The sequence below is a fragment of the Cebidichthys violaceus genome, unplaced genomic scaffold, assembly GCF_023349555.1.
Source record: "Cebidichthys violaceus isolate CVI_PGR_0920_01 unplaced genomic scaffold, fCebVio1.0.p SCAF_6, whole genome shotgun sequence".
In the NCBI taxonomy this organism is placed as follows: Eukaryota; Metazoa; Chordata; class Actinopteri; order Perciformes; family Stichaeidae; genus Cebidichthys; species Cebidichthys violaceus.
Window position 1 is genome coordinate 6,809,532 of NW_027176816.1, and position 22,546 is coordinate 6,832,077.

At 41.3% G+C, this 22,546-nt stretch overlaps 1 protein-coding gene across 1 annotated transcript; it reads left to right on the forward strand.

Annotated features, from left to right (window-relative positions):
• The first annotated feature begins 2,476 nt into the window (after positions 1-2,476).
• On the forward strand, positions 2,477-12,995 carry rnd1b (Rho family GTPase 1b). The gene is made up of 5 exons (XM_068733609.1): positions 2,477-2,702; positions 3,180-3,267; positions 9,114-9,223; positions 9,406-9,540; positions 9,905-12,995. The coding sequence occupies exons 1-5, from the start codon at positions 2,583-2,585 to the stop codon at positions 10,148-10,150; spliced, it is 699 nt and encodes a 232-aa protein (XP_068589710.1). The 5' UTR covers positions 2,477-2,582; the 3' UTR covers positions 10,151-12,995.
• Positions 12,996-22,546: the final 9,551 nt, after the last annotated feature.

Here is a 22,546-nt window from a genome sequence, read left to right on the forward strand (position 1 = left end):
CAGCCTCCCCCGTATCCTCCTTCTCATCCTCAAGTATCAGCCATATTGGAAGGTGTCACTTTATGCCTGATGATTATTCACAGCCACCTGTCTCTCCCTGTCCCGAGTTCTGTGGTGGTTACACAGGCATCCATGTATGCATTGCAGTTATTTTAGACGGGTTAGAGAGAGTTCATCATCTGCAACTTCTCTTCCCAACTGTTTCTGTATTCCTGTATTGAAGCTTCTTAATATCACTCAGTAGCATAGCACAAAAGTCTGAGCCTCGGTCATATGAAGTGTTTAGTGTTTGTAATACATTGATGTATTAAGTAAGGCTGCAACTTTGAAATCTCAGCATGTCATCCCTCTTTTCACCACATTATGTAATTCCTGCGTGAAGCTGTCACTGTAAGGTTTCAGAAAATTCTAGAACAGTTTTAGGTCGCCATTATACCCTGGGCATAAGACAAAGGAGGAAAGCCATCAAATTCTAGAACCTACACTGAGAAAGGATTAATGGATTACTATTTCAGGAACGATAACGGAATAAGATTTCTGTGAAATCACATTTTATTTGCTAAATTAAAGTGAATTAGTTTCCTACCAGGTGCTAGCCCACTTTGTTACAACATAGAAGTATGAAAACTTTAACAATTATTGTATATATTTACAAAAAAGGTTCTGCTTCATTTATCAGAATGCTAACTAGTATAACATCAAAGGTGCAAGATATGAGACTGGGAGCATTTTGATTGCCTCTCAACGGCTCTCAACAAGGCAACACCTGAGGCGGCAGCTTGTAGCTAACGGTGCAAACAGCGCTAACAGTACAAACTACGGCAAACGTGCTGACAGAGCCAACAGTGTTAACCTGAGGGGGAGCCAGAGGTTGGGTGAGACACTTCCACAACGACGCTGTCGGTTGGGGCCATTTGTAACCGCCGTATGAGAGAAAAGCAGCAGCCGTGAGCTAATCACACTCTCATGCACTAACATAGACTAAAAGCATGCACGGCCGGCCCGGCTATATCAATATAGCAACAACACACACAGAGATAGAGTGACTTCATTCTCTGCTCAGGAAGACATTGTTCCACTTTATCTTTATCACATAGACAATAGTTTTTTGCTGCTATAATAATGCTCTAAATGTCATATATTGCTCCTTTACTATCTATCCACGTTACACACAATATTAAACCATTCTGAAACATTTTTAGCAAGAATTTAAAAAAAATACAGCTGCTTTTTCTTTAAAAAAAAAAGTGTATTTGTATAAAATTTTGCGAAACATGAAATTGTATTGCAACAAAGTTCCTCTTTTTTGCACCACATATTATAATCATTATCATTTCACATCATTCACTTACAATATTGGTGTAAAAAATGTGCTCTTCTCACAGCAAAACACTATGAATAAAGAGAGAAAGTGCAATTGGTCAAATGTTTTTGTTGATGGAAATTAAACGCTAACAGCAATACAAAACATTTTCTCCACTGCATGCAGACACAACCTACACAAGTCAGAGCTGTGTATGATGACAACAAGACATATTGGGCTGTAAAACACAGACAGATCCCAGCATTGGAGGTGAATGATACAGGCTGTTTGTGAACAAAGGCAAATTGGTTTTACCCACTGGGGCAAAAACAACAACGGTAAGTAAATTAGCCAGTAGGCTGCCAGACACAGGGGAAGGCAGCTAATTCACTTTTATCTTAATTGTCCTTTTCCTAACAATGAGATGCTGTTTCCATACAGTAATAACCTTCGCGTGTGAAAGTCACTGTCTGTGTGTCTCTCCAGGGGTTTGACCAGCACAAGACATCTGACTTGACCCTGTGGGCAGCCGATAGCTGGTCACCTATCAGGGGGCCTCACACCATTCCACTGCAAGTCAACATGGTTCTATTATACTGAGCACAAGTCACACTGCCTTTTGATCAACAAACATTCACTGAAACATTCTTTTAATATACGCATCTGTTTTAGAAGACTGTTAGATTGACTGTAACCAGAAATGTTGAATTTAAGAGGAATTTGACCAGTTGTTTGGATTAACGCTCTAGTGCAGATCAGAGCAAACTAATTAGTCCTCTGTGAATTGGTCTATCAGTCCCATTGTCCTCAGCCAGTGTTATGCTATTGATCCAGCCAGTCAACAATCTATCCATCAATCAGCAGCAGGCCAAGTGACAGGACCCACAGGTGACAAAAACAGAAGTCTGCAGCGACTGTTTCATAAGCCCTAACAACTAGGTTAGTTAGTTAAAAGAGTTTTACATTAAATTATGAAACTTCTCTAACAATGCAATCATGCACTGAACACAGAATCTTTTAGAAAATCCCTGTATATAACGCAGTTTATCATCCTCGCCTTTGCTCTCAGAGAACAGCACTGAGAAGCCTGTGGAATGGTGAGCTCCTATTGGCTGATGCTCGTCTGTATAAAGACCCGCTGTGGCAAATTAAATCAGATCAACTGCGAGCATCCTCCGTGAACCACCGGGACGCTCGATCACACTGGCAGGATTTCTGTGTTGTATTGCTTCTTGATTTTAACATTTTCTGCAACAAACACTGGGTCATCACTGACACCATGAAGGAAAGGAGAAATACACAGCCGCTGGTAGTGAGGTGTAAACTGGTTCTTGTGGGAGACGTACAATGCGGAAAAACGGCGATGTTGCAAGTCCTGGCGAAGGATTGTTATCCAGAGGTATGTTCTAATGTGGCTGCTGTTAGGGAAAAAATAACTAAACGCGTATGCATATACAGCTGATTTGTAGTTTTGCTGATAACCAGAGCGCTAAGTTATCTTAAAATGATTAAATGTGGCAGAATTAAAAACGGTGCGCATGTTGCAGAGTCAGTTTTCATGCGCATTTGTATAACATGTTGTCCTCTTGGTTTATTTTGTATGCATTTACCGTAATACCTTAAGGGGCATCAGCTGTTTTATCGCATAATCAATGGAATTGTATTCCTTACACATTAATGATTGTTTCATGCTATACTGCTGTGCGCAATATTTCTTGCAGCTGCAGTGATTAATGTGATTGATTGATTCGAAATGTATTCAAAGTGAACAGGGAAAAAAAAATGTTTTTTTTATTAGCCAGATTAATTCCATTACCTGTAGCTGACAGACAGACGCTTCCACACTAATGGCACCATGCTGTTTATTGCTCCCCAGACCTACGTGCCCACGGTATTTGAAAACTACACAGCCTGTCTGGAGCTGGAGGAGCAGCGAGTGGAACTCAGTCTGTGGGACACTTCAGGTACCTGATCACATTTTCTCTGTCTATCCGGTCTATCATGGCCTGCCATTCTGCCTGCAGCACTGAGGGAGACTATTAGGCAATGCGCAGTGAATGTGATGAGTGTCTGTCTCAGCTGCGTCTTAGAATATCTTCCGAGATATTCTTCTTCTGCTAGCAAGACATGGAATTGTTATAACCCTGTCCATCTTGGAATAAAGGAGATAATATGATTGTGGTGTTTGATTACATAAAGGCTAATGGGCAGGCCTCATACTCTTTGTTTTCATCCATCGCTGAGGCACAAAATGTGCACTTGTTGAACTGCAGAGTCTCAGTCATCTTTAATTTCTAAATGTCAGATGATTAAATGTCCTTATATATCACCTGATGCTTTTTGCATATGGCAAGATAAAGGATTGACAGATCTATATTTCTGTGCATAATATGTTTCACTGGAAACTAGGCATAGAGACAGGGATTATTCCGCTTCACTTGTTGTTAATGCTGACTTTGTGCATCATATGTTCATTTACACTAAGCGTGAAAAAGAGGGTCAATGTGTCAGTGTGGATCTCCCCGGGATCTGCTGTTCGGTGTATTGACCTGGATACTGTGAACACGGGTCTGCAGCACCTGTTTGATTCCCTTCATGCTCACTGCACAACAATTTCTCTTTCAGTCCATTTATCCCTCTCCATCCACACTAGTGCCGGATGTATCATACGTCACTGTGGCTGAGCAAGTTGGCTTGTGTGTTTTTGTGCATACGTGTGTCTGTGTGCAACAAATCCTTTATGTAATAGACCCACTTGTGTGAGATGATGCAGTGTTTACTGTGTTCTTGCTGCCCCCCCCCCCCCGCACCATTATCCAAAAGCGGCAGGGAAAAAGTGAGTGTAATTCCCTCCCCAGACCAAATCCTGCTTTTTAATCCCAGACTGTGGACTTTTGGTCTGGCCAGCAGGAATGGGCCTGGTGCTGGGGTTGATGGGCAAACAGAGAGACATCCTGTTGAGCAGGAAGGTTTTCTGGAGCAGACAGACAGGAGGCAGCTCCGAAACTCTGGTGACCTGCATTTGCCTCCATATGCTGCTGCGGGTCACCCACTAGAACAGCATGATGCAGGGGATTAAGACTCTGAATAGGTCCACTGGGCCACCCCTTCTGACTGACCCAATGAGTTTGACATGCTTTCTTTTTCTCTCTTTCTTTTCTTCTTCGTTCTTTCACTTGTATGTGGAGCTTTTCTGTTTCAGTTCACACTTTTCTCCTGCCCATCTTTCACCGTATTAACTCTTTTCTTCCCTCTGTTGACCCCTTTCTCTTTCGCTTCCTTGCTACCCATGCACATACCAAAATTGCACCTGTTAGTTTGTGGCTACTTTGCATCAGGGAAACAATGAATATACACAATAACAAAGCTAATGTGACTTACAGACAGTTGTGAATTACCCGGTTAAATTGGCCTCAAAAGGAATCACATAAAGTTATTCATGGTGATTTTGAATATTTTTATTTGCAACACGCTTTAGGTTTGATTTAAAGACTGCACTTTCACTCTCTTGTCTCTCCAGTGAGACTTAAATCACATCTCCTCCCTATCATTTGTTATAGATGACTCTCGTGAATCTCATGTCAGGCTGCAGGTAATGGACGACACCCACAGGGGCTATTTGTTGGCCACACCATACAGTTTCTTCTTCTTACTGTAATTTGGTCTAATTGCGTGGAGTTGTGCTGCTGCAGCCCTACCACACTGAGAGGGTCCTCTCATTATCCTGACTCCCCTTCATTGATTGGACTGACCTCATCACTACCTCCACATGGCAGGCAGCTCCTTCTCCCAGCCCCGCCATGGATTTACGGGCCAAAATCAATCCACCGGTTTTAATCAGCCCGGTCCGATCGGACATGTGGGGGGAGAGACAAAGAGGAGAAGGCGAACATCGTCCAGTGGCTATAACTCATGAATAGTGAATAATGAAACTCGTTATGGTGTTAGTGGGTAATATATTTCAGGTTGAATGGTCTTGCTGATAAAGCCTTTGCGTTTTAGAAGATATTGTATATACAATGTAATCATTTATTGTATGATTAATGAATGAGACACATTTGTAATGGACCCAATATCCATTTAAGCTGATGAAACCATCTGTATGATTGTAAAGGAGAGGCATTGTTAAATGATAATAATCATATTAATGGCTTACCATGATAGTTGTCTATTAACAATTAAATGTTAGAATTTAAATTTGAAATGACTGATTATATATATTGCCTATGGCTTGTTATTAGTCATATAGGGTTCAGTCTGTTTTAAGGCTCCAACCATTTTATTGGTATTTTTCCATTAGGAAATTAAATGATTAAACAATGCATCAAATCACTTAATTGACTCAACGTTTCAGCACTAGTTCAGTTTAATTAGAATAAAGGTTAAGGTAAACTATTCTAGGCCGATGAATTCTATCCAACAGGCTGATCGAACTGATTGTTACTAGAATACAAATTTGAACTACTAAATTTTTTTCCTCTGAGGCTCTGATTATGGCTTTATGACATATTACTAGCAGAATACACTTTTAATTCAATGCATGTCATGGCTTTACATTTTTCAAACCATCTGTTGTTGGAGCCAACTTCAAAATCCAGAGTGGGATGAGCTTTGACAATGTCAAGTTACAAAGTAAAGCTTGTTAACAGCTCAACGTGGTGATGCTCAGGAACAAAGGGCCGTCCTCCCTCTCCCTGCAGGGGTCTTCAGCAGTGATTCTGACTGACTCTGGCATGTAAAACCAGGGAACAACTGTCTGATGCAATGTAGTGTGTCTTTTGGCCTGGCTGTGAAGTCCATAGTTATCAGCTGCAGCAGCAGCAGCTTCCCAGTCAGCTGAGTGTGGGTGGAGGGGCAGGGCTACTCTCATCCCCAAATCTGTGAGTCATCCCATCATTGGATCATTACTCTGTCTGACCCCTGCATTCTCACTGTAGAGGAGTGTGCTAATGATGAAGATAGGCTATATCGCTCAGTTGATTTAGCACACATGCACAAAAAATACCCTCACAGTCTCACTCATGCACACACAGAAAAAGCAGATTCTCCCCTCCCCCACCTGTATGCTCAAACACAAGGCCCGTCGTCTAGGCCTGCGAAGCCTACTTCTGCTCTGGCCCAATTTCCACCTCGACACTTAGCTCTGGGCACCGCACCATCAAGACGGATGGAGTTGAGCTCAGCTGCAGGAGTTTGGTTATGCTCTTTTCTTTTCCTTCCATTCCCCAGTTAGTCAGCCTCACTCTCCATGTTTCATGCCTCAGAAACTCTCCATCTGTTGTCGAGGCATGCTGTTGAGAAAAGGGAAGCATTTGGAGCAGGCTCTGCATGTGTATTGATCTATCCAAGCCATTCTTTCGGTTGTTGCAATGGAGAGAAGGAGGGAAGAGAGGGAAAGCGACAGAGACTGGTACTCTGTGATATCAGACTGCAGGGGGTGAAGGATTAATGGCATAGGAGGGCTCTTTGTGATCTACCTCAGTAGGCTACACTCCTGCTTTCCCTCCTCTCTTCCTCCTGGCTTTTCCTTGACACAATAGAAACAACTGTTTCTTCCAGGATTAGAAACTGGGTCTTGGAGTGTCTGGAGAGTGCCACTAAGGCTGCTACTGCACCCAAACAGCATGTTGTGGAGCTTCAAATACTAATATTTACACATTCATATAATTTTTTTATTTAATTCCTGTGGAGGTAGGATACATATGCCCACTGAATCCTGCATCCTTTATACACAAATTGATTTATTTGAAGAAAAAAACATCCTAGACATTCCCTCCATCTCCCCTTCCTCTTGACAGGGTAACTAATTTGTCAGCTTTAATTCCAAAGGCTCTTGGACCCCTGTGCAGCTTTCCATCGACTGCTGCATTTAGATCAGTGGCCATTTAATGCAGAATCACACCAGGTTCCTGGCTGTGTGATAACCTCCTGAGGGTGATTGAGAAGATTTATAGAGCGCTCTGCCTCTGATTCTCCTATGAGACACCTTAGAGTCCCCACACACATACACACACTCATCCTAGTGGTGCTAATTGTTCTGATTTTAATGTGTGTCAATTTTCACAGTCAGCAAACGCAAAGTTGTCTCACAGATGAGCGTGTCTTTTCAACTCAGCCCGAGGTGTAAACGGTGTTAGGGCAATAATGTAATTTGCATTCTTATGGTGTTGACGTCTGTAAAAATACAGCCGTAGTAAATCATTTAGTTTAATCACAATGTTTCAGTTAATTTGCTACTTAACAGTATAGTATTTTTTCTATCCAAAGGCTTAGAAACAGAGTTTTAATACAACAAGTCCCTTTGTTCCTCTGCTGCGATGTTTACTTTCTTCAGGACATTGAGCCCTGAGGAATTTCATCGCAGCTTGTCATTATTCCACTCACAGCGCCTGGCAGCTGGCAAATTCAGTTTTACCCTTTGATAATGTGGAAAATCATTAAGTATTCATGAAACTGATCTGTATGCACACATCCATGTTGTGTGTGCTTGTTCATATGTTTCCTTCTGATGCATTGTTTTCTACGCTGTAAATCAATTAGGATGGTTGTGTAATATCTAACGAGTAATTACACAGACGGCTTTTGTTATCTGTAGCTATAAGAGGAACACTGAATCCCTTTTGGGATTCCCACAGAGCCTAAAGTAAACATGTTAATCCCATTGAGCGGTTCCTCTTCTGTTTCATCTGATCACAGACCTCTGGCTGCTGCCAAATTTAAATAGTGAGTCTGTGTGTCATTAGGTGTGGTTTTGTGTGTTTGTGTGTGACGGATGTATGTCTGTGGTCCCCAACTCTGTTGCAGAGCAGAGGAATGTCCCCAACAGGAGGTGGGTGGGCAGTTTGCGGTGTAAAGTGATTGATTGGCAGTTAAAGCGAGCCTTTATGGAGAGGTGGGAGGAATGCCTAATGTAGATGGTGGATTCCAAGGCTGTTGCTGTGGTAACAGAGGGACTGAAGGTATTGCGCGCTGAGCAGAGGATTTTTGGGGGTGGTGGGTGGTTTACTTAAGGATTCTGAGCGTGAGTGGGAGCGTCTGCCTGCCCCGAGCCCACCGTTCCACTTGCGTAATCTACTGCAAGAGAAGATCAATGAGGATTTAGGGCTCGATTGTCATCTTCTCTCCTTCTGAAATGCCAACAGAGGATATAGGAGCAGAGGAAAGAGCAGTTTTAGGGACAGCAAAGTGAGGCTCAGCAGGAGAAGTGATGCCGATTGCACATAATCCCTGCAGCTCCCTCATTCTGCCTCTGCCACTCTGCTGCTCGATCACCCTATTCGCACTGACCAACTGCCTGTTGCTACAGCAGTCGAGTCCGGAAACAATCTCCAGTTAAAATTAATTATTCATTCACTCACTAATTTAACATTTTACAAAGCAAATTTAGTCTACATCTTTGTCCCTTTGATATGAAAACATGCCTTTTAATGTGGCACCAGAAAAGAGCGGTGAGCTGCAAGTCTGACCTCAAAGTTTTAAAAATATCAAAAGGCCAACACTCAAGAACAATACAAGTTAAAGAGAAACAAAGAATAGAAGTGTGTTACCATTTCACCATGAAAATGAAAGGAGGACCTTTGGCAATATTTCAAAATGGCTGCAGTGCAATATTCTTCTGAAACATTTGTCTCACATATCAGCAATATTCAGCACTGCACTCATTCTGCTTCAAGTCCCTGTGGTCAAAAAGGGCTGCACTGAAGGCATTGATGGCGCATGGAGCAACTTGAAATCAGATGCCTGCGTCTGTTTTTAAAGTTTGTCTTGTCATTTATTCATGTTTGTAATTATCTGTTTTCTGCCCTCTAAGGTTCTCCATACTACGATAACGTGAGGCCCCTGTGCTACAGTGACTCAGATGCAGTTTTGCTGTGTTTTGACATCAGCCGTCCTGACACTGTGGACAGCAGTCTGAAGAAGGTAATGTCTTCAGTACTTTACATTAAAGTGATGTTTCACTGCTGTGTACCATTGTGCTTAATATCCGCAATTCCCTCAGATTTAGCCTGCTTTCATCAGAGTATGCCTTACGACAGATGATTATTTACTGTACACTGTGGCAAAATGGATCCACTGAACTGACTGTCCTTTGCTGTCCACAGTGGAAAACTGAGATCCTGGACTTCTGTCCGAGCACACGGATCCTGCTCATTGGCTGTAAGACCGACCTGCGCACAGATGTCTGCACGCTGATGGAGCTGTCCAATCAGAAACAGACTCCCATTACCTATGAGCAGGTGAGACAAAAGAAGTAACACAAGGAGTTTTTCAGGAATATAATATAGTCAACGTCAAATTAACAAAACATGTATGACGACCACACTTAAATAGTACACTTACTTAACTTTTCATTTTGAGGCATTATTTATGTCAGGAACCTATGGATATTGATACATATCACATCTTGCATAGCAGTACACTTCCACAGGAGCAGTTATTTCCAGCTGGCATTGTCGTTTTTAATTTCACAGCCATTTTATGAGCTTTCAGGGCATTTCTTCCTAAAGACCACACTACATCGTGACCCTGGTGCAAATATAAAACAATGAAATGTATTAAAGGACATTATGCACCCTTCATCATTCATCACATGTATTGCAGGGTTCTGCTATGGCCAAGCAGCTGGGTGCAGAAGCTTACCTGGAGTGCTCAGCATTCACCTCGGAGAAAAGCATCCACAGCGTGTTCCGCACCGCAGCAATGGCCTGCATCAACAAGCTGCAGCCTCTCCCGAAGTCAAGCCCCACCCGCCGCCTCTCCAAAAGACTTCTCCACCTGCCCAGCAAGTCGGATTTGCTCTCCTCCACCTTCAAGAAGGAGAAGACCAAGAGCTGCTCTATCATGTGAGTGGAGACCTCCTGGGTTACAGTCCTCACATGCAACCCCCAGCCCCTGCCTCTTTGGTCTCGGGGAAGGGGGGGTGGGCATGATGGTTTTATCAGGGCTTCCTGCTGAATCCTTCCCTCACCCCCCCGAAAACCAAACACCCCTCAGAAGAGGTGGACACTTCGCTGTCCACTTGCTCCTGAACCTTTTAGCGCACATTCATCTTTTTCCACTACTGTTTATCTTGCTTTCGGAGAAACAATATCAGTCAAGGTTTGATCATCAAGCTATCATTTTTTTCACCTGTAAACAGTATGCAACTACAATGGTGTTACATCTGTATGATTTTACTATCTCTAGGCACATGTTGATTTTGTCCAAATTGGAAATGTGCAACGTGTGACGTTTAATCTTGTGATGTAAATGCCTCTCAGACAATTCAATGGATATTTTTCTAAGTACAAAAATAAATCTAGCATGAAATCATCAGGAATTAGCAGCATCCTGTACATCCCTCTTAGTAAGGTGTGTGAGGTGTGAAATAGCTTGTTGCTGGTGTCCCCATTTAGGCCTGTGAAAGCACAGAGATGTAGAAGGAGTAGTGGGACAAACCACAGTGAGAGCTATTACATAGAGAGCTGTTCTCGTTGTCTCAGTGGTGATGAGTGCAGGGATAAGAGCTGTGAGCACAGGCTGCTGTGCAGACAGCAGTCTAGACCATTTCAACCTGCATGGATTGTTACTGCATGGTTGTGTAGCTCTGGACAGCGCTGCTCCAAAGGCTTTCAGTGCTGAAGAGGGTCTGTGTATACAACACAACTGCAGAAATGAGGAAACGCAAAAAAAAAAAAAAGTGTGTTGTTGGGCTTCCGGTATCTCTGCTGTCACAGCTGAAGTCTATTTTGAAATACTGTTTTGGTAATGGGACAGACACATTTTAAATGATGAGAAAGGATGCTTTTATATAATAAGCATAAAAACAGTTCAATGCAGAGCTGTGGAGTGATATTTATGAAGCTATGGCTGGTTAATGATGCCAGTCAAACTGTTATGAGGCATTTTTAAAAGCATAGGATGACACTAACTAAGTCAGGCCGACTGCTAATGGGAAAATCTGGTTTGCAGTTTCAAATATTGTTCGGAAAAGATTTGTAGCATTGCGTTGTTGACAGTTTTTCAACAATTCACAAATGGTATGCAGTTTTGAAAAATGCCTTTCACATCCCGGAAGTCAATGAGATATTTTGACTACTGTAATACGCCTGTGGATTTCTCTCGTTTGCAACAATCCAATGTAGCACTCCCAACCTGACTCTACTCTTCCAAGATGACTAGTTTTGTGTCGTACACCCCTGTTAATCCATTTACCTTCAATAAACAGAACCTACTGTAGGTTACAGCAACTACGAAGCAAAAATTGGACCCTTTTCAGAGCTTAAATCTTTGGCTTCATGGTTATGTGTGTGCAGCATTGATCTCTGTGCTTCTAACCATAAAGCAATAATGATTTAAGTGTGTGATGCAAGATAACCTGTGCGGCAATAAAGATGCAGCTTTGTGATTACTGTCATGCTATAGCGCTCCATGGACATCCATGATATAGACTGAAACCATCTCTGCTGTATAAAGAGGCTGCTGCTCTGTGTTTGCCCCTCTTCCTCCGTGTTAGTAGCCACTGGTATATAGAATAATCAGTGACAATGTTCTGCTATGAAATAGATTGGTGTATGTGGATAAGAGGGAACGACACTCTTTGAGTTGGAGATGCTAAAATTTGCTGTCAATTTTACATAATCATAATAAAAAAGTATTGAGGCAGCAGGACTTAAATTAACTACTTGAGTGAGTTGACAATATATACTTATGAAACTGGAAATCTACTTCAAAAGTCTATAAATCATCTTGTAAAAAGGGCTAGTGCGTGGAGGGAAAAAAATAAATGATGTTAGGGAACAAGTAATTAAAAGGCACAGGCTGGCCCTGTCCAAAGAAAGCTATTTTTCCATTCTTTGTTTATTTGGTTAATGTGTATTATCTTTTGGTATTTTAAAGCATGATGTGAGTCCCGGTGTTGTTTTAGAAATATCTCTCAGAGATAGTTGTAGCGTCTTCATGGAGCTGTGGACTCCCCCGGTAGTCGGAGGAACTTAAAGTGGTGATTTGCACAAAGGCTTCCAGTTCATGTTCACACACCAAATTCCTCAGCATTGCCTAGCAACAATTCAGCATAGGAAACATTGACTGGCTCTTGGGTTGGTTGTGTGGACAGAGAGGGTTGGCTCACAAGCAGACATCCCCGCATCCATTATTACAGCGTCCATTACGCATTTATTGCCAGGCTTGTTTAAAAAAAAAAAAAACATTTCTTGATATTTTTCTTTGGGTTAGGGAGCTGATGCCAGGCCTTCTGAAGATGGGATAGATGGGCGGCTCACGGACCATGTCAGTTAATATGCAGCCTTTGTGTTGTAGTCAGTGTGTGGTACAATGGTGCAGTCAAACTCCTAAGCATGTCCTATTAAAGTTGTATGATTGTACATACTGTCTCTTGTTTTATAATCATTGTAAGACATCTTCAAGGATGTCAAATCAAAATATTGTCGTTGATGTGAATATTTAATTGGTAGCTATTTTTGCCTTTTTTTATTGACATGTACATTTGTTTAAAATCTATTTTGGAAATTTTACTTTTTTGCCTTTTTTTTTTTTTTTTTTTGCTGTGTTGAATAAAGCTTGCCCTGTCCGGCACCCTTGAATTGTTGTTCTCCTGTCATTTGAAACTTAAATCGTTAACAATTCATTAGTGAAAAAACACTCTCTGTGATTAAATGCTTTACAGTAATATATCAGTTTCATAGTGTTGACTTAAATAATCTGAATAAGAATTAAAATTGCTAATGAAGATAAACTCCTAATAAAACCGCAAGTGGTGAGATTAATTATGTATTTGTATATCAATTATTTTATAAATAAATGTATACATTACAAATATTATTTATGTACACCCACTGTTAAGTTCAGTGTTGAGTGAACCCAGAATTCAGAACGCAGACTCTGAAAGCAGATTAAAAGGCAGGCGGGCAAGGGATTGGAAATCCTGAATAGATGACACAGATGATGAAATCAAAGACAAAAAAAAACAGGGACTCTCACAATAACTACTTTGGTCCAAGAGCGTAGCTTCGACTGTGGTAGACGTAACAATCTGGCCAGGACTGAGAGGAAAGCCAGAATTGATATACTGCAGCAGTTGATTAGGTGATTAGACTCAGGTGTGCCAGCTGCCAGAGCTCAGGAAAAAACAAACCAACACACAGACACACAGGGAGACCACAGGAGACAAGAGGGCAGGGAAAACATGGCATGACACTTTATACGATCATAGTATCTCTCTTATTTCATCTTTTTTCACAGTTTGATTCCATGAAATGCTCAAATACAGTATTTTGCATTTGACTGTTGAGATGCCTCCGACTGAAACATACCATTGACGTTCATCCAGCTTTCTTACCTTCAGGTGTTTTAAACATTAGTATGAGATACTGATTTTGATACTTAAATCAAAACTGGCACATTTATCAAAAAGCCTTAAACATAGTTTTAAAAAGTGTAATAATGATGCCCATCTAGTTTAAACCCTCCTGTCATTTTTCTGATCACATACTTCTGAAAGTGTTGAAATGAAAGTGAACAGAATTCTCCAGTAGTGTATCACTTCAATCATCTCTGTAGGAAGTGAGGTGCTTATCTTTTCCACTCCATCAGGGCTAATAATTATTTAACAGGCTCTGTGTCACCGCATGCATGCAGAGCATGTCTCATTAAGGATAGAGCTAATTTAAATCAAGATGGATAGGGGATTACTTCATCCCTAAACTAAGATCATAGTCGTTGATTATTAGTGAGTTATTATCACAGACTGAGAAATAAAAATATGTCATTTGGAGGTGTACCTGGGAAATGATTAACAGCATAATAAGCATAAGGAGGACAATTTTGATAGCACCTACAATGTAAAATACATCATTTGATCAATGGAACCTTTTTTTAAAATAATAATAACAATTAAAGCTGCAAGTAGCGATGAACGGGCCCTCGTATCTTTGTGTACGTCGAGGGTAGACCTCAGCATACGCAGCCAAGAATGTCTGCGACCATTGGACAACACGACCACGAGTTAGACATTTTTTTCCTGCTTTGGAGTATTTGACCCTGGAAATTGTGCTTTGCAAATAGTCCACCACTTCCTGCAACCACTGTGTGGTGCTAAACAATGTGCGTCAACATGCATTATGTTGCTCTATATCAAGTGTAGACAACATCATGTAACCGTCATGTGAATCGGATATTCTTTGTCAAATAACGCTGATTTCCTTTCGACATTAGGTGGCGCTTTGACTGGAAAATTGGCTTGTAGACATCCCCAAGCCATGACTGTTATCAAGCATGGCAAGTTTGGGACGATTTGAAGTCCAGTGGAGACACATCAGCTTGCTGTTTCATGGGGAGTCACGTAAAATGGACGCCACACCACGGCTACACCATTCAAAAATGAATGGAAAATTCAAACAAAAATCAAAATTGCAGACTGCCAGTATAATTTATAGCATAGTCTCAAGAGACTTTTTTTAAGTATCCATGTGATACATGTGTCTACAAAATGTTATACATCTAGGTGAAATGTACCGCTGGGGCTGCTCTTTTGAATATTAGTAGGGGGCGCTGTCAAGGCAATTTCGAAAAGAAAAGGCAAAACCCCATATGAGTTATTTATGTTTATCACCTTTGACACATGTGCAAAGTTCCATGGCTATTTGATCATCCTAAGCCACAGAAAACTCAGCTTCCATTTCATGGTGAATATTGCGTTGCCATGGCAACATATTTTAACGAAAACTTAAAAGATTCATGCTGAAGTATCATCAATGTATTAAGGCTTTCCTCAGAAGATTTGAGGTCCATCAGATCAACTGGCTAGGAGCAGTACATCAAAGTAGAAAACATGTCATTTCCTTTTGCCAGTAGGTGGCGCTATGACATTGAGAACATTTTGGCATGGAAATGTACTCAAGCCTGAACTAGCATTATGCATAAGAAATTTTGGGCAGATTGGACAATGTACCTTGGAGTTACAACAACTAGTCCCTCTTTCATAGCGAATGGCAACTCACAATTCAAATTCACAATATTCATGATGACCTATTATCAATGTCTTAAGGCTTTCTTTCTAAAATTTGAGGTTGATCTGATGAAATGGCTAGGATGAGTACATCAAAGTGTAAAACTTGTCATTTCCCTTTGCCAGTAGGTGGCGCTATGACTGTGAAAATTGAGGCATGGGAATGTTTTCAGGCCTGGACTAGCATCCTGCATAGGAAATTTTGGGCAGATTTGACAATGTACCTTGGAGTTACAACAATTTCAATTTTCATGAAAAATTTAACAAAATGGATGCCACGCCATGCCAAGGTTGTTGCATGAAAACTCATGATTTTGATAACTTTTCATTATGAAAGTCTTAAGATTGTGCTGACCAAATGCCGATCGCACAAATACTGTAGGAGGAGTTCGTGAAAATACAAAGCCTGAAAATGGCAAAAATGGCCAAAAAGAGCTAACTACTGTAGCGCCCCCTAGCGGCTGAAGGAATTGAAAATGTGAGGGTATGTTACAGGCTGCTATGTGGACATGTGTCTCAAATTAGATAGGCGCAATGGTTTTAAAGTTAGGTTGATTGATGTACAGAGCCACGCCCCTTATAAGTTCATTGGTCCATAGCTTCTTAACACAATAAGTTAACAATATTTTAAGGGGTTTTTGATGAGATCGAATGAATAATGATCCACATCAAATTTGGTAGCAATCTGACTCAGCGCTTAGGAGTAAAATGGTGGAAAGCTGAATGGGCGGAGCTTCATTGTTAGAGTGTATTGATTGTAGAGCAAATACAAGTGAACATGTGTGTCAAATTTCAAGTCAATCGGACAAGTGGGATGAAGGCCGTGGTCTCTTAAGCTGTAGGAGGCGCTAGTGAGCCATTTTGTCAAACCAGGGAAATGGGACCCATAAAATCTAAAATTTTCACTCAGTCCTGATACGCCTGCCAAATTTGGGGAGTTTTTGAGCATGATAAAGCCCTTAAAAATGTGATTTTAGAGGAGAAAGAATAATAATTCTTTGAATAGCAATAGGGCCTTTGCCTGACTTTGTCGGTGCTCGGGCCCTAATAAACATTTGAAGAACAATAGGTCCTATGCTACCGACTACGTCGGTGCTCGGGCCCTAATAATAATAATAATAATAATTCCTACAGTTTCAATAGGGACCTCGTGGCCCGCCGTTGTCGGTGCTCGGGCCCTAATTAGACAAATTGTCTCATGAATGTGATTTGAAGTTAGCTCATGCATGCGATTTTTAAGGGCTTTCATTTTGAAATGCTACATCAGAATGTCCTGGTTCTCTCTGAGTAACACCTTGAGGTGGTCTGCTATTAACCTGTCGTGAAATGATTTTGTAACTATGCACCATTTCCCATAATATCTCATCTGCAATTTATTAGCCTTCTTTCTTAGCCTTCTTTTTAAGGCTCAGTCTGGACCAGTCCATGAGGCTGTGATCTCTGGTGATCGTAGACTCTCTGGCTCTTCTCTCTAACTGTCTGGAAGCAAGAAGCGCTTAGAGTGGTTCAGTGTGTTCAGTGGACTGCTGTGGTGCTCGGGTGTCCTGGGATGATCGCCTGGTCCACATCCACTCTCAGATGCTCCAGGAATGCCAAAGACAGGAAGACTCCTGTCCTATGAAATCAACAACAAGTCATGAGTATTGTCATGAATATATTCAAACAGAATGAAGGCTGTTTAGTTATTTTAACAAATTTTATGGCACCTCTGCTAGTATAGTCTTAGTAAAGGCTTACTTACTTCGTAGACTAAATCACAGGTGACCATCGCTCTCCAGCTCGTCTTGTGGTCGGCCATCCTTCTCATCTGGTCGGGAGGACGAATTTCTTCTTTGTCATCAAGGAAAGGGCTGGACGTACTAACGCACACAAAGTGAGTAAGATACATCACTAGAGTTTTTAAATAAGTTGGACTTGGATGATGCTTTTGAAAATGTTAATTATTACCACACCTCAGTCAGAGAAAGACATGTGCCGTAATAAACAAAATAAAAACAAAAAAAATAAGATGCAATATCCTGAGCAAGATAAATAATCACAAAAATATGAAATAACTGATTAAAAGAAATTACATCTTCTGTTACTGATTATCGTCTTGCCTTTGTCTGGTTCAGAAGTTGGTGGAATTGGCTCTCCAGAGCTTCCTTGCTCTCTGAGGTCTACTCACAAAACCTCCTTGGCCTCTTGTAACCTACCTGCTCCCAGCTTTCTTCTCTGCTCCTCTTTGAGGATGAGCTGCAGCCAGACGATACAGAAAATGACTCTTCAGAGCCTCTTCCCTCCATAAAGTGTTGCTCCCTTCACGTCTTCTGAGATACTGAGGGTGCTGTGAAGAAGCTGCCTCGACCACAAAGACAGAATCTTCTCAATTGATTTTCAAGTAGGTCCTGATGCTGCGCCACAGGCTGCTAATGCTGAACAGGTACCCATAGGGTCCTGACAATCAGTCTCTGAGGAACAGCAACCGAATCCCAAAAGGTGGAAGAAGACGGACTGGAGATCCAGTGGGAGAGCCAACAGGAACAGCAGCAGGGGACCCAGCGGGGACGGGAGGAAAAGCTTGTCGTCTGGGCTGCCAAAAGAGCTGCTGTGGGGACTGCTGGACAACAGGAGAGCCATGTCCAATGTCATCATCCACATCGGACATGGTGTCATAGTCAGAGTCCCCCAGAGACGCTTCGTCTTCTCCTCTTCATCAGGTAGATGAGAGCAGGTAGATCTCACCTTCTTCAAAATTAAAAACACTCCCATCATCATCCTGCTCCTCATCATCAGAAGATAGTGTATGTATGTGTGTGTGTGTGGGGGGGGGGGGGTCTCTACATCACCAGGGTATGAGTAGAGAGGGAGGTCGATGGGTCTGATGAGCCGAGGGAGCGGACGTTCAGCGACGCCGTCTGAATTCTGAAAAGAGCCACCTGATGGGAACAGACAAGACATGCAGGTTAATATTGACTGGTGTATAAAAATATATAGACATCAATGACACTTTGTAATTGTTCACGACCAGATGTGTATTTTAAGCACACATTTTCCACTTTTATTTGAGTGAACCGTGTTCAATACTGCCGATGGTTCACATTGAACTGTATATACTGCTGAGATATAGCCAGTTTGATGAGTGCAGGACTAAATGCGTCATTATGCACATTACACAAATGCAGACAGTTACATACAGATTAATGACCAACCACTTTCTCAACTCAGTAAATTTGTTCACAAATGGAATAAACTTTGAACTTAATAGTATCTATTTTTAGCAAAGCTTCAACAATAATTTTATTTATGCATTTATATTTTTTACAAGAGAGAGAGAGAGAGAGAGAGAGAGAGAGAGAGAGAGAGAGAGAGAGAGAGAGAGAGAGAGAGAGAGAGAGAGAGAGAGAGAGAGAGAGAGACATACAGTTGTGGTCAAAAGTTTACATACACTTGTAAAGAACATAATGTCATGGCCCTCTTGAGTTTCCAGTTATTTCTACAACTCTGATTTTTCTCTGATAGAGTGATTGGAACAGATACTTCTTTGTCACAAAAAACATTCATGAAGTTTGGTTCTTTCATGACTTTATTATGGGTTAACAGAAAAAGTGATCAAATCTGCTGGGTCAAAAATATACATACAGCAGTGCTAATATTTGGTTACATGTCCCTTGGCCATTTTCACTTCAATTAGGCGCTTTTGGTAGCCATCCACAAGCTTCTGGCAAGCTTCTCGTTGAATCTTTGACCACTCCTCTTGACAGAATTGGTGCAGTTCAGTTAAATTTGATGGCTTTCTGACATGGACTTGTTTCTTCAGCATTGTCCACATGTTCTCAATGGGATTTAAGTCAGGACTTTGGGAAGGCCATTCTAAAACCCTAATTCTAGCCTGATTTAGCCATTCCATTACCACTTTTGATGTGTGTTTGGGGTCATTGTCCTGTTGGAACACCCAACTGCGCCCAAGACCCAACCTTCGGGCTGATGATTTTAGGTTATCTTGAAGAATTTGAAGGTAATCCTCCTTCTTCATTATCCCATTTACTCTCTGTAAAGCACCAGTTCCATTGGCAGCAAAACAGCCCCACAGCATAATATTACCACCACCGTGCTTGACGGTAGGCATGGTGTTCTTGGGGTTAAAGGCCTCACCTTTTCTCCTCCAAACATATTGCTGGGCATTGTGGCCAAACAGCTCAATTTTTGTTTCGTCTGACCACAGAACTTTCCTCCAGAAGGTCTTATCTTTGTCCATGTGATCAGCAGCAAACTTCAGTCGAGCCTTAAGGTGCCGCTTTTGGAGCAAGGGCTTCCTTCTTGCACGGCAGCCTCTCAGTCCATGGAGATGCAAAACACGCTTGACTGTGGACACTGACACCTGTGTTCCAGCAGCTTCTAATTCTTGGCAGATCTGCTTTTTGGTGGTTCTCGGTTGACTCTTCACCCTCCTGACCAATTTTCTCTCAGCAGCAGGTGATAGCTTGCGTTTTCTTCCTGATCGTGGCAGTGACAAAACAGTGCCATGCACTTTATACTTACAAACAATTGTTTGCACTGTTGCTCTTGGGACCTGCAGCTGCTTTGAAATGGCTCCAAGTGACTTTCCTGACTTGTTCAAGTCAATGATTCGCTTTTTCAGATCCATGCTGAGCTCCTTTGACTTTCCCATTGTAGCATTTGTGGGCGTTTGTATCCAATGAGCCCTATTTAAATGGCCTCAGAGAAGTCACCAGCTGTAGTCACTCATAATCACTCACAAGAAGTTAAGAGGCCATGCTATGAAGCTCATTTCATTGACACAACTTTCTAAGTCACCAAAATTGCTAATTCATGTTGCTGTATGTATATTTTTGACCCAGCAGATTTTGTCACTTTTTCTGTTAACCCATAATAAAGTCATGATAGAACCAAACTTCATGAATGTTTTTTGTGACAAAGAAGTATCTGTTCCAATCACTCTATCAGAGAAAAATCAGAGTTGTAGAAATAACTGGAAACTCAAGAGAGCCATGACATTATGTTCTTTACAAGTGTATGTAAACTTTTGACCACAGCTGTATATACAGTAGATATACATATATATATTTATACATACATACACATACATATATATATACGTATATATATATATATATATATATATATATATATATATATATATATATGTATATATATATACACATATATACAGAGTGATTAACTGTTGTATCTGAAGTTTTGTGTGTGTGTGTGTGTGTGTGTGTGTGTGTGTGTTTGTGTGACAATTGTTCTGTGTTCTAATTTATGTGAGGAGACCAGTCACTCAAGTGACATCACTCTAGAAGGTATTCTCTACATATTGGACAAACCACATGGCAGTCACACAATGGAGCTGATCGGATTAGAGATACTACTTTGAGTTTTTTCTCATTATGCCTAACTTTCTGATACCAGTGGATCATCAATAGGGGTGTAACAGTTCACAAAATTCTCGGTTCGGTTCAATACAATACAGTGGTGCCACGGTTCGGTACGTTTTCAATACAGCAAAAAAGCAGAAATGCCAACTCCTCACTGGGGAGACTCTCAAGGGGGCGTGTCTGATTTGATGCTCTGTTTGTTTTTGTTTTCTTTTACAAAGCAGGAATTATGGGCTGGTGAAGGAGTAATGTCACGGGGCTCAATAGCATTAAGCATGTTGGTACAGCCTGGTTGATCACTACAGAGTAGGGATATACCTCTAGTCCTGTTTGAATCAGGAGGGAACAGATACCGAAACGCTGCGGGACAGTTTGTAACGAATATCACATGACTAGTCACGTACACTGGGCGTCATGGTGACGGTGTAAACAAGAAGTAGATTGGTTGCTTAGGTTTAGAAAAAGACGACAGAGTAATAAAGTAGTCTTTAATAATGAAAGGTCGTGTTTGATTCTTAAGATCTTCTCTAAAATATTCCTCTATAAACTCAAACAGACACATTTCCTGGAAAGTATTATTTTTCAGACTTAGTTACAGTGCTGCGGGTTTTGCTCTCTCTCTCTCTCTCTCTCTCTCTCTCTCTCTCTCTCTCTCTCTCTCTCCTATTTAACGTTACATTAATACTAACACGTACACACAAAGGTTTACTAGATTATGTGTGTTAACTTGTTGTACATAGTTGTACAGAACAAAATAAGCATTAATAAGAAAAGGAAAGTCCTCTGTTTTGTGTCCGTCCTCCCTATAGCCGCTAACGTGGCTTCAGACGGCCGCTCCGTAGGTCTGACACGCCGCTCACTAATCGCTCCATTAACAGCTGCTTCCTCCGCAGACATGCAGACTTTAACTGAACAACAGGTGCTAGTAAAGACAACACGGTCAACAACGCCTGTAATCAGTTGTTCATATTTAATTAATCTGGCAGTCGATGGGTATTCAGGACTGTTGTTTGTGAACATCCGGGAACGGTCACGGACCGTGGCGAATCAGGTAAGGACATCGCGTTACGTCGGATGGGTTGCCATGTTTGAGCGCAGTGGCTCCGCCATGTTTGAGCGCAGTGGCTCCACCAATTTCAGCTATATATTATTTTTCAAAAGCAATTTAATATTATTCAAACATATTGTTCGGTTCGTAATGCGTATACGTGTATCGTAACACCCCGAATCATCAAGAAACATCGGGAAATGTCCATCGTTTGTGGAAGGAGAAGACGACGCCACTTTTCACGTTATGACTGGCGTTTAATGACTTTTATGAATAGCTTTTGTTGGTTAGTTTAGCTGTAAAGATTAGTTCAAGTCTTGCAGCAGGTATACGCGGTCTCTCTCTCTCCTCTCTCACAGGTACACACCTGGTGGGGTAAGTTTTTCCTCTTTGATTTTCTTTTATTGTTATTTTGTTAAATTCAGTGCTTGAAGTGGAAAAAAGTGACAGTTCTCCCTTTATTCAAATGTTGGTGTGTGTATTGGCCGGTTTCAGCTATCTTTTACTATCTCTCTACATCATTTATTCTTTCTTTAAACATGTTTTAGCCTTCTGCCTCGTTCATAATCATGTTGAGATTTTATTGTTATATTATTATACTTGGGCTATGCATCTTCTATAGCAACCCTGTAACACTCCAATAATAACTGTAACATTTGAGGGTTCAGGTGGTACCTTTGTAAATTGACCCATAGTGTTAATACTTAAAGTGATTTCCTGTGATATTTGTAGACTGTAGTGTTGCTCTTAGATATATTATAGGATGCCTATACAACCTGAAATCAACATTAGCAGCCAGACAGGAAGGT